At 39.1% G+C, this 13119-nt stretch overlaps 1 protein-coding gene across 6 annotated transcripts in view; it reads right to left on the minus strand.

Moving 5' to 3' along the window:
- LOC126593136 (uncharacterized) overlaps window positions 1-13119 on the minus strand; it is an 85196-nt gene that overhangs the window by 1740 nt on the left and 70337 nt on the right. For 2 of the 6 annotated variants that reach the window (XM_050259034.1, XM_050259036.1), the window contains exon 1: window positions 2462-2716. The exons of 2 other annotated variants lie outside the window; for them this stretch is intronic. In XM_050259034.1, the coding sequence (XP_050114991.1) occupies window positions 2462-2465 (4 nt within the window). In that variant the 5' untranslated portion in view covers window positions 2466-2716. Of the gene's footprint in view, window positions 1-27; window positions 648-1971; window positions 2134-2461; window positions 2718-13119 lie in introns of those variants that run through there. 2 more of the 6 variants (XM_050259038.1, XM_050259032.1) reach the window with 2 other exon arrangements.

Here is a 13119-nt window from a genome sequence, read left to right on the forward strand (position 1 = left end):
GCGTGGCCAGCCTTCAAACAAAAACAATAAACCATCAAATGGAAACTAATTCCTCTAATTTCATAAAAATATAAAATACAAATCCACTAAATACCCTCTAATATCAATCCAAAAAATGACACAGCCGTAAAGCAGAATGTCATACTAGTTACAATATCAACGGTTCGGAGTGAACTCAATACAACCCATAAGAATCTTTGACACTTAAACTACACATAAAATAAAAAGATGGAATTAGATAAGACTGCTCATCTATTCAATTAGAGGAAGCACTAAACTTGCGTTGCAACCACGGTAGTCGTTTCTCACTTCTAAGAGATATGAAAGTTTCTCTCACATTGGAGTTCTCGAATAAATCCAATGCCCAAAAGTAGATCTGCTGATCGATGCCTGACATGTCATCCAATACCTTTATGCATTTGCTTATAGAAAACCGTTCCTCGCTCTTCACAATTGCTGCTGCCCTCATTTTTGAAGCAGCGGCTATTTCGAGCATAGCATCGACTATAGCATCACCGGTAGCCTTGCGACTTCTCTTTCGACAACCTGAACTGGATGGTATCCCAGAATGATTCTTGTTTCCATCTTGCATGTTTGCATCGTCTCCAGAGCCAGAAGCATCCTCATCCAAAAAATTCATTTGTGCACTAGGACCAATAGAGATGCTTCAACACTCAATCATATTAACAACTGAAAAGTTCTGATTTGAACTTTATTGTTTCCAGAATGACCAAAAACTCAAAAAGCCCATAATCATTCCAATTCTATACTAAAAGAATATAACTTGTTTAGATATTAAAGCAGCGACCACATACAGATTTGATACACATCCGTAGACAGAGTAGGAAATGGATCAAAGTTCCACCCATCATCAACTTCTTCACAAAGTACAGTTTAACATATCACTTTGATGAAGGATGAAACCACGAAACATTGATAGGCGAAACAACAACATATCTCAAACACCAACCGAAGACCAACCTTCAACTGAGTACTAACGACCAGATACACAGAATTTCTACAGTCAAATCTTTCTTTTTGGACAATGGACAGCCAGGGTACCCTATATATAATACTGAATTCTTTTTTCTTTCAATCTTCTTCCACATTCATACCAATTTACACTTGTGGACCCACTCGGAAGGAATGACTTCAAAGTTCAAATATAGGGATTCGGTTAATAATAAAGGAGATGCAGATTTAACTGATTCCTGGTATATAGTTACATCAAATCCATTTGAAGTGTATTCTATCCATAATCCTTTCTTTAATATTACTACATCCTATTGACACCTAGTCTTCACAAGTTTCATTCGTATTTTTCCCGTAAGACTTAACTTCCAAATAATGGTATCTTGCAAACACAAACAGAGATCATGTAAGAGCACTTTGCAAAGTAACAGATTGACTGTCATTGTTATATAAGTTATATTTTTAGGTAAGCTAGGGAGACTAAATTTGTACACCAAATTTTGTAAACTAGATGACATGGAAGTTGATGAGTGGATTATTACATAAGTGTTGATTAACGTGCTTATTTCTTATTCGTGACACATCTTTTAGTTTGCAAATTTAGTCTACAAAATTTGGTCTCTCTAGCATTATCCTATATTTTTAGGTTCAAATTGCATTATCACGAAACAACATCGAATAGAACTGTGATTCTATACTTACCGCTCTCACATTTTAAATTTAATTTAGCAGAAATTAAAATCTTATGCATTCACACAATGCCCATTTATTCTATCTTCCATCTAGAAAGTGAGCTAGTTAGTAATTTTTCACACCACCAGTTAATACACTCTCCAACAATACACGAAGAATCAGCATTACATGTGGTTTTTGAGGTAAAAGTGTTCCAAGATTGAATGTTTAATGCAACAGAAAGTTGAACGAACAATAACACAAGGTAAACCTTTTACTCCATGGGTATGTCCTATGCGAAGAATTCAAAGTTAACAAAATCATTACCATGTTATGGGTTGTTTGGTGCCCCAATTTACTTTGATTACTCTTAGAATTGATTTTGCTTTCTCAGTCACTGTGTTGTGTAAAATCATTACCATTACTGCAAAGTTGAATATTTATGTTCTTCCCTATCCGATTTAAGATTTATATAGCATGTTGGATGACCTGGTAAAGATACAATTACAAACACGTAAGTTAGGTTAACATTCCTAACGCAGTGTTGCACATGATATGAATATGATTCATTAATTCTCAAATACATTAAGTCATTAACAGCTAAGTGAACAGAGATTAAAATATAATCACACCAAAAGAGGGTATTTACCACATACAGTCCATTGCATCTACTCAAATCGCACAAAAGGTTCATATATACAAACAAAGATTTCAAATTCAAAAATCTTAACGAAATTCACACCAAAAATAAAAAATAAAAAGCCTTAACGATATAGCTGTTGGAAAAGCAAATCAATTTTTTCTTTTAAAATCTTACCCATAAAACCAAAGGCTGTGAAATTATTATCCTCTGGAGCCTGGAGCAGGGAGGAAAATCAGTTTGGTGACTGAGAGAGGTAGCACAGAATTTATGTAGCACCAGCGCAACGAGGAAGATGAACAAGCAAGGGAGGCTTCGATGCCAAAATCAATAGTAAGAAAAGCTTGAAAAAACAGTTATGGTCCCTCGGGGAACCGAAGCGACCTGGGTCTGTAAAGCTGCACATCTGTTGGTGAAGAAGACTGGAGATTACTAGGCTGTGTTTTAGGATGGACATGGGCCCATCACGGCCCAATATGAAGGAAATGGGAAAAAGATTTTTTATTTATATATGTGGTTTTAAGAATCGGATCGAACCATATATTCGATCCATAGTTTGAGCGGCAAATACTGGACTGGATCGTGCCCGAAAATCGTACCAAATGCGAATTCAATCTTGGAGAGTGTAATAATGTTGATTCTTCGGTTCAATTCACGGTTTCAGACTAGTGTCTCTCTTTTTTCAATGGCTACATATTAAAAACAAACATGATCAGTAATTAATGCAATTTTTTGTATTCTTACAACTTTCAATAAAAATAACTGAGTTGTTGATGTACAAAATTCGGAGGATAGGAGTCCTCCTGAGGAAGACAGTGTTGTCTCTGAGTTGTTTGAGACTTGTATGTTTTGGGGGTATCCCAGAGTCTGATTTGTGAGGGGGGAGGAGTCCCATTTTATAAAATAAGGGGCTCCTCCTTTTACATAATTATGGGCTGGGTAATGAGGCACAATGTGTCAAAGTTTGAGGCTCAATATTTGTGGTACCAACATAAGTCAAAAATAATTTTTGTAACCACACATCTATCAAACAATAACCTCGAGTTAATCACACTAAACTCGCATTAAGGTTTAATGAGTTTTCACAAAATTCCCTCACGTTTGAAACATTACACAAACCACCTCTCAAGTTTTAATTTACTTTCATATAACCCGTTCAGTCAAAATTTGGCTTATAAACTTACTAATTTACCTTTATCAATTACTTGAAACTAATATAGAAAAACTTTATTAGTATATAAAAATTAAAATTCATTAAACACTTTTTTAAAAAGGCGAATTCGAACAACAATATTACTAACACATTGTGAAGCTAAGTCATCCCCTCTCTGTAGTGTAGACAATATTGTTTGTTAAAAAAAAACACTTGAAAAAAAGACAAGATGAAGACCATGGGGACAAAAACAAATTAAGAAAAAAAAAATCTAAAAAAAGAAGTTGTTCATCTTCTTTTATTTATTTATTTTATTTTATTTTATTTTAGTATTTACAAATCTACTAAACATCATGTTAATTATATATATATTAAAAGTAATCAAATGTCCAACATAACATGCATAGATAATATTACATATTCACAAAAATTATAATTGCCCACGATGAGTTTTTATGTTTTAAAATCATTGTATTATATTTATAACTTCGTCGCCTATACTATTAAATTCAATGAGGTCAATAAAAACTTTACAAACCGCAACTCTCATGTATGATGTAGAATAAAGAAGAAACAATAGAGAACTAAAGAAATTTATAACTTATTTGTTGAATACAATTTGAATTTGGGATGACAATTAACATGTATGAGATTTCAACAAGAAAAAAGGGAATAGCTCTGGAACTTGACAACACTGTTAAAGAATTTATAATGAAAATTGAACGATTTCTATTCAAAGAAAGGCAAAATATTGCTTTGATTTAAATGCTATTAATATATGTTAGGGAAATAAGTATGTTGATGCACAAAATCAGTGAGGACTTTGGTACAACAGAAAGTGTTAAGTTTGTGACCTTCGCTAGGTTGCTCCGGTCACTAGTGTGGATAAGTAAGTAAATGGATAGGGACAGGGAAGCAAACACAAGATGTACGTGGTTCACCCAAATTGGCTACGTCCACAGAGTAGAGGAGTTCTCATTAATTGTGAAGGGTTACACAAGTACATAGGTTCAAGCTGTCCTTTAGTGAGTACTAGTGAATGATGTAGTACAAATGACATTAGGAAATATTGTGAGAGAATGATCTTTATTTATAGAAGAGAGTTTCTAGTTTCATTTTGACATTGACACGTGTCGTGTTGTGATTGACTTCAGCTGTTGACACGTGTCGCGCTATGATTAACTTCTGATGTCGACACGTGTCGCGCTGTGATTGGCCTCCTGCTTAGAGGGAAACTCTTCTGGGTCCTTGACTGTATAACGTTGACTGATACTTAGTAGTTTTGGGATTGGTCAAGTATGGTACAAACAGTTCTCCCCTAAGTTCCCGAGAAAGGGAAGCTCCTCGGTTGGGGACTTGCAAGATCCAAGCCATTGAGTAATCATGAAACTTCTAAGTACCGAAGTGTGGTATCATTTTCACTTGCCTTATCTGTCTCATACGTAGATGTGTCATCTTCTCTGGAAGTACTTTTCTTCCATCCAGGGGTGGTACCTTTAACCGATGAAGATGCATAAGGTAATGTATCAATTTCACTTGAAGCTTACTTGTAGTTTCGGGCTTGGTCAAGTGCGATACAAAACCCTATAGTAGGAGTCCCCCAAGTCGCTGAGCTAGGAGATTTGCCGAAAGAGGTAACAGACAAGGTAAGCAATCAGACTTCCAAGCAAGCAACCTGGATCAGAGGTTCAACTTCGGCTTCCGGTTGATTGTTCTCCTTCTCTTTGTGTCGTAAACAGCAACAAGGATAAGGAAAGGCAAATGAAGAAGAGATGATATGAGATACTTTTGCTTTTGAAGAAGTAACTTTCTACAGGCTTATTCTTAAACTGGGCTGGAGGGTTTTCTGGTTTCCTCCAGAGTATAAGGCCGACTAAAAAATTTGAGGGTCAAAACAAGTCCATCAAATCAAGAGTGCGTTCAACCTTGATGATATGGGATACTTTTGCTGTTGACGAAGTAGTGGATGAATCGGCACGTGTTCTGTTGCAGTTGTCTCCACATGCTTCATTGTATCCTTCTCACTTGCCCTATCTATTCCTCAAGCAGATGTGGTATCTTTTATGGAAGCATAAGATGTTGAAGATGAGTACTCGAGAGCAATGCCAGGTAAGTAGTCAGGCAAGGGGTTCCAGGCAGTCAGTTCCTGACTGGAAGCTTGATTCCAAGTGCTAACTGATTGTTCTCTTTCTCCTTGCCGTGCAGGTAAGAACAAGGCCAAAGGAAAAGACAGGGAAAAAGCATGATATGAGATACTCTTGCTTTTAACCCTGATGATACGAGATACTCTTGCTTTGGTGTGGCTTGTTTGTAGAGGTATTATCAGGAGGAAAAGAAGCTGAGTATTTCAAGAGACTCTGCTGAGAGTGCCCTTTCGGAATTGAAGAAAAGTTGAGCATTTTTTTAATTTGTAGGTTTGCCTGGCTGTGGAGGATGGAGGTTGGCATATATAGGAGTCTCCCTAACAACAAGTAGTAGTGTTATTCCTTTACCCTTCTTGGTCGTAGCAATGTAGTAGGAGCTACAAGCTTCACGTGTTTTAACTTTGTCAGAGCAGTTTGAAAAAGTGGTATGTGGTATGTGGAAAGCTGATGTTGCGTGTGAAGATTGCAGACAAACTTTATCCAAGGAAATCTGGCTCTCAAAGTTCAGAGAGCGATGCCTCTTCGATTTTCGAACAAGCAATCCTGTCGAGGATCTGGCTCTCGAGATTCGGAGAGCGGTGCCTCTTCGATTTTTGAGAAAGCAATCCTGTTGGAAGTCTGGCTCTTGAGATTCGGAGAGCGGTGCCTCTTCGATTTTTGAGAAAGTAATCCTATTAGGAGTCTGGCTCTCGAGATTTGGAGGGCAGTGCCTCTTCGATTTTTGAGCAAGTAATAATGCTATTCGTTTACCCTTTTTGGTCATAGCAATGTAGTGGGAGCTGCAAGCTTCACATGTTTTAACTTTGTCAGAGCGCTTTGAAAAAGTGGTCTGTGGTATATGGAAAGCTGATGTTGCATGTGAAGATTGCAGACAAGCTTTATCCAAGGAAATCTGGCTCTCGAAGTTCGGAGAGCGGTGCCTCTTCGATTTTCGAACAAGCAATCCTGTCGGGGATCTGGCTCTCGAGATTCAGAGAACGGTGCCTCTTCGATTTTTGAGAAAGCAATCGTGTTGGGAGTCTGACTATTGAGATTCGAAGAGCTGTGTCTCTTCGATTTTTGAGAAAGTAATCCTATTGAGAATCTGGCTATCGAGATTTGGAGGGCGGTGCCTCTTCAATTTTTGAGCAAGCAATCTTGTTGGGAGTGTTTTCTCGAATGTGAGTAAAGGTTGGGCATTTTTGCCAATTTGCCTTGCCACGGAGCACGGAGGTTGACACATATTGGGACTTTCTAGTTATCAAGCAGTGGTGCTATTCTTTTACCCTTGTGGGTAATAGTAGGGTAGCTGGACCTTCAAAATTTTTGTGGCTAAACTTTGTCAGAGATCTTTGGCAAAGTTATCTGTGGTACCCGAGGAGCTGATGTTGCGTGTGGAAAGTGGTGCCTCTTCGAAATCCGGAGAGTGGTGTCTCTTCGGAATCTGGAGAGTGGTGCCTCTTCGATTTTTTGAACCAACGGCCCTGTTGCCCTTTCTTTTATAAAGGCACCAATTGTGTGTAAGGAGTACATTCAGAGAGTTATTGCTTGTAGGAATTTTCCCTTTACTTCAGAGATTTATTGCACCTCATTTCTCCTTCATCATTTCTGAGAATGTCTGGCCCATCCGACCGTCGTTTTGACTTTAACTTTGGTGAAGAGGCAGCCATGCCTTCTCAAGACAACATATGATGCCCATCCTTCTTATCCCCTAATGGTCCTCTTACCATTGGGGACTTTGTGATGAAGAATGATATGACCACTGCGGTGGTGGCCAGGAACATTCTCAGTCCCAAAGATAACAGACTACTTTCCAAACGGTCTGATGAGTTGGCTGTTAAGGATTCTCTGGCTCTCAGTGTTCAGTGTGTAGGTTCTGTGTCTAATATGGCCCAACGCCTATTTGCTCGAACCCGCCAAGTTGAATCATTGGCGGCTGAAGTGCTAAGTCTCAAACAAGAGATCAGAGAGCTTAAGCATGAGAATAAACAGTTGCACAGGCTCGCACATGACTATGCTACAAACATAAAGAGAAAGCTCGACCAGCTGCAGGAATCTGATGGTCAGATTTTACTTGATCATCAGAGGTTTGTGGGTTTGTTCCAAAGGCATTTATTGCCTTCGTCTTCTGGGGCTGTACCGCGTAATGAAGCTCCAAATGATCAACCTTTGGTGCCTCCTCCTTTTGGGGTTTTGCCTAGCACTAAGACTCCGAATAATCACCCTCTGGTGCCTCCTCTTTCTGGGGCTCTGCCGACTGCTGAGACTTCTCCTGAGCAACCTTTGTGAAGGCTCCCTCTTGTTTGTTTATTTTGATTCATGTATATGTACATATTTGTAACTTATCGGAGATATCAATAAACAAGGTTTGCTTCATTTCAACGTATTGTGTTAAATACACCAAGGCCTTCTTCACTAAGTTCTTTGAATTTTTCCTTTTGTTGAAGCTTGTATGTTGAAGCTTTGTGAGTAAAGCATGTAGGTTGAGGTAGTGCTCCCTTAATTTCCTGAGTGAGGAAAACTTCACGTTTGGAGACTTGAAAAATCCAAGTCACTGAGTGGTCGTGAGACTTCCGAGTATCAAAGTGCAGTAGCATATGGTAGGAGTCCCCCAAGTTTCCGGTCGAGGGAGTTAACGAATGAGACATTTCCTTTCTAAGTGGTAGCCCAAAACTCCTTCTTCATATATATTTGTTATGAAAGTTGTTAAGCCTAAAGAAGAGGAGGCTTAGGCAATTTTTTTTTTTCGAAATTTTTTTTTTCGAATTTTCGAATTTTCGAATTTTTGAATTTTCGAATTTTCAAATTTTTGAATTTTTGAATTTCCAAATATATATATATATATATATATATATATATATATATATATTTAAAGCTTTGTAGGTGAGGCTTTGTAGGTGAAGCTTTGAGGTTGAAGTTTTGTTGGGCACCATGAATTGATTTTGCTTCACACTATCTTGATCAAGATAGTGTGAAGCTTTTGTAGGTGAAGTTTTGTGTTGAAGCTTTGTAGGTGAAGCTTTTGTGGGTCAAGCTTTTGTAGGTGAAGCTTTTGTGGGTGAAGCTTTTGTGGGTCAAGCTTTTGTGGGTCAAGCTTTTGTGGGTCAAGCTTTTGTGGGTGAAGCTTTTGTAGGTGAAGCTTTTGTAGGTGAAGCTTTTGTGGGTGAAGCTTTTGTAGGTGAAGCTTTTGTGGGTGAAGCTTTTGTGGGTGAAGCTTTTGTGGGTGAAGCTTTTGTGGGTGAAGCTTTTATAGGGTAAGCTTTTGTGGGTCAAGCTTTTGTAGGTGAAGCCTTTGTGTTGAAGCTTTTGTGGGTGAATCTTTTGTGTTGAAGCTTTTGTAGGTGAAACTTTGGAAGCTTTTGTGTTGAAGCTTTTGTAGGTGAAGCTTTGGAGTTGAAGCTTTGTAGGTGAAGCTTTGGAGTTGAAGCTTTTGTTGGGTACCATGAATTGATTTTGCTTCACACTATCTTGATCAAGATAGTGTGAAACTTTTGAGAATTTGTTGTTGTCCTCCATTGATGAAACTTTGTAGGTGAAGCTTTGGAGTTGAAACTTTTGTTGGTGAAGCTTTTGTTGGGTACAATGAATTGATTTTGCTTCACACTATCTTGATCAAGATAGTGTGAAGCTTTTGAGAATTTGTAGTTATCCTCCATTGATGAAGCTTTGTTGAATTTCCCTTTTATTTTTATTTTTTAATTTTTTGGAAACTAGAAATTTGAAAATGTGGGAGAGACAACATATACAAATTTTGCTTCCACACTGTTGAGCAAGAGATTGTGATGCAAGCCACACCTTGTAGTAGTCGAAGGTTTTAGATCAACCTTATAAATTGAATTTTGCTTCGAAGGTTTGAGAATTGTAGTTGCCCTCCATTGATGAAGCTTTTGTTGGCACCATAAATTGGTTTTACTTCACACTGTCTTAATCAAGAGTGTGTGAAGCTTTTGAGAATTATGGTTGAACTCTTTTGGTGAAGCTTTTGTTGGCACCATAAATTGGTTTTGCTTCACACTGTCTTGATCAAGAGTGTGTGAAGCTTTTGAGAATTGTGGTTGTCCTCCATTGATGAAGCTCTTGTTGGTACCATAAATTGGTTTTACTTCGCACTGTCTTGATCAAGAGTGTGTGAAGCTTTTGAGAATTGTGGTTGAACTCCTTTGATGAAGCTCTTGTTGGCACCATAAATTGGTTTTGCTTCACACTGTCTTGATCAAGAATGTGTGAAGCTTTTGAGAATTATGGTTGCCATCCATTGATCAAGTTCTTATTGGCACCATAAATTGGTTTTGCTTCACACTGTCTTGATCAAGAGTGTGTGAAGCTTTTGAGAATTGTGGTTGAATTCCTTTGATGAAGCTCTTGTTGGCACCATAAATCAGTTTTGCTTCACATTGTCTTAATCAAAAGTGTGTGTAGCTTTTGAGAATTGTGGTTGCCCTCTATTGATGAAGCTCTTGTTGGCATCATAAATTGGTTTTGCTTTACACTGTCTTGATCAAGAGTGTGTGAAGCTTTTGAGAATTGTGGTTGCCCTCCATTGATGAATCTCTTGTTGGCACCATAAATTGGTTTTGCTTTACACTGTCTTGATCAAGAGTGTGTGAAGTTTTTGAGAATTATGGTTGCCCTCCATTGATGAATCTCTTGTTGGCACCATAAATTGGTTTTGCTTCACACTGTCTTGATCAAGAGTGTGTGAAGCTTTCTACGAGTTGTAATGTTTGCATTGTTACAGATGTGAAATGTTTGAAGCAGATGCAAAAGAGCTGAATAGCTTGATCTTTGTATGCCATGCACTGAAGTTGTTGTTGGCTTGTAATAAGACTTTGTTTGTGACTATAACTCTTGTTGGGCATAAGTGCTCCCTTAGTTGAGTTGTCAAGCTTGAGGGTTTTTGATTATTTGTGAATGCTAGGAGTTCACATGTACAAGTTGTACCACTAGTCTTCTAGTAGGTGGAGTGAATGGTGAGTTGCTTTCATCACTTGGTTGGTGGTACGAAGGTGAGTTCCTTCTTCCCTTGGTTGGTGGCATGAATGGCAAGTTGCCAAATGATATTAGAGTACAGGTTGTACATTTCATCACCTGGTTGGTGGCATGAAAGTGAGTACAAGTTGTACATTTCATCACCTGGTTGGTGGCATGAAAATGAGTTCATTCTTCACCTGGTTGGTGGCATGAGTGGCAAGTTGCCAAATGATATTAGAGTACGGGTTGTACATTTCATCACCTGGTTGGTGGCATGAAAGAGAGTATGGGTTGTACATTTCATCACCTGGTTGGTGGCATGAATGGCAAGTTGCCAAATGATATTAGAGTACGAGTTGTACATTTCATCACCTGGTTGGTGGCATGAAGGAGAGTACGGGTTGTCCATTTTATCACCTGGTTGGTGGCATGAGTGGCAAGTTGCAAAATGATATTAGAGTACGGGTTGTACATTTCATCACCTGGTTGGTGGCATAAAGGAGAGTACTAGTTGTACATTTCATCACCTGGTTGGTGGCATGAAGATGAGTTCCTTCTTCACATTTCATCACCTGGTTGGTGAGAATAAGGGCAAGGTGTCTAGGCACATTGTAGCAAGTGTCGAATGACACAAAATATGTTGAACCCTTTCAAAGCACAGTTGGCTTATGTATGAATGTGTTGGAATGTATGATTGAACGAATATACTGTGAAGCTGTTCGTTTATTTGTATAATCTTGTTGACATATACTTAGACTTTGTTTCATGTTGAAAGCATTCATGTTGAAGCTTTGAACCCGAGTGTTTCATTGCTAGGAATGTAAAAGGATTAGGATCAAGTTGTCTAAATCACCTCTTTATTGAATTCATGCTAAATAGTCTTCATTACATAGGATGCCGAACGGCTGAAGCTTAACACTTGTACAATGTGAGTTTACTTGTAATAGTACTTCAAGTGATCAGCGTTCCATGGATGGCCAAGGGTCTTACCATCGGAGCTTCTAAGCTTGTAGGAGCCAAGGCGACTGATGCCAACAACTTCAAACAGTCCATCCCAGTTTGGACTAAATGTTCCTTCACTCGGGACTCTGTCGCAGAGTAATCTTTTCTTCAATACCCAGTCCCCCATTTTGAAAGAACGAGGTTTGACCCTTGAGTCATAGTAGTTGGAGATGCGCTGCTTGTAGGCAACATTCCTCAAGTGAGCCTGGTTTCTGTGTTCCTCGACTAGATCTAAGTTGAGGGTAAGTTGTTTGTCATTTTCGCTTTGAACGTAGTTCTGGACTCGGAACGTTGCTTGCTTAAGCTCAACTGGGACAACTGCCTCTGTACCAAAGACAATTGAGAATGGGGTTTCTCCTGTTGATGTCCAATACAAAGTGCGGTATGACCAAAGAACTTGGGGTACAAATTCTGGCCAACAACCTTTAGCCTTGTCCAAGCTGGTTTTCAAAGTCCGCTTGATTATTTTGTTGATGGCTTCAACTTATCCATTAGAATGGGGATGGGCTGGAGAGGCAAAACATAAGTTAATGTTGAACTTAGCGCAAAACATCCTGAACTTATTGTTGTCGAACTGTTGCCCGTTGTCAGTGACTATCACATTGGGAATGTCGAAGCTGCAAAGGATGTTCTTCCATACGAAGTCTTCTATTTTTACCTCAGTAATGGTTGCCAAAGGTTCTACTTCAGCCCACTTTGTGAAGTAGCAAAGATTGCATAGTGAACCTTGCCCTTCCTTGCTAGCATTGGGCCGATCAAATCAAGTTCTCATTGGGCAAAGGGCCAAAGGCTGATCATAGGAGTGAGCGGCTTGGGAGGGGAGTGAGGGATAGTTGTGTAGCGTTGACACTTATCACATGAGCGTGATATTCTGATGGCATCTTGGTGGAGTGTTGGCCAGTAGTATCCTTGACGAAAAGCCTTGTATGCTAGGGATCGAGATCCAGCATGATCTCTGCAGACTCCTTCATGTATTTCCCGAAGGACAGTTTCCGCCTTTGCAGGCGTAAGGCATCTTAGGTATGGTAGGTTAAAACCCCACTTGTAGAGTTGGTCATTAATGATCAAGTAACGGGTAGCCTTGTATCGAATCTGCTTAGCTTGAACTTTGTCATTTGGAAGGGTGCCATGAGCAAGGAATTTATAAATCGGGGTAATCCAACTATCTCCTTGTTGTAAGTTGCACACTTCCGCAGCCATAGTGCTTGGTGCTGCCAACAATTTGACCTGAATTTTTCTCCCAATCTTGTCTTCCACCGCTAAGGCGAGGCGAGCCAAAGCATCTGCATGACTGTTTGCCGCTTGAGGAATTTGGGTGATTTGGTAGTAGAAGTGCTTAAGCAACAATTGTGTTTGTGCCAGATATGCTGCCATGGAGCTATCTTTAGCGTCAAAGTTGTTGGTGACCTGGTTAACCACCAATTGGGAGTCACTGAAGATATCAATTCGTTTAACCCCAAGGTGTTTCGCCAAACGTAAGCCTGCTAGGAGGGCTTCATATTTGGCCTCATTGTTCGACGCCTTGAATTTGAAACGAAGAGCATACTCCATAACCACTTTGTCAGGGGTCGTAAGGACTAGTCTTG

The sequence above is a fragment of the Malus sylvestris genome, chromosome 12 (assembly GCF_916048215.2).
Source record: "Malus sylvestris chromosome 12, drMalSylv7.2, whole genome shotgun sequence".
Taxonomy (NCBI): domain Eukaryota; kingdom Viridiplantae; phylum Streptophyta; class Magnoliopsida; order Rosales; family Rosaceae; genus Malus; species Malus sylvestris.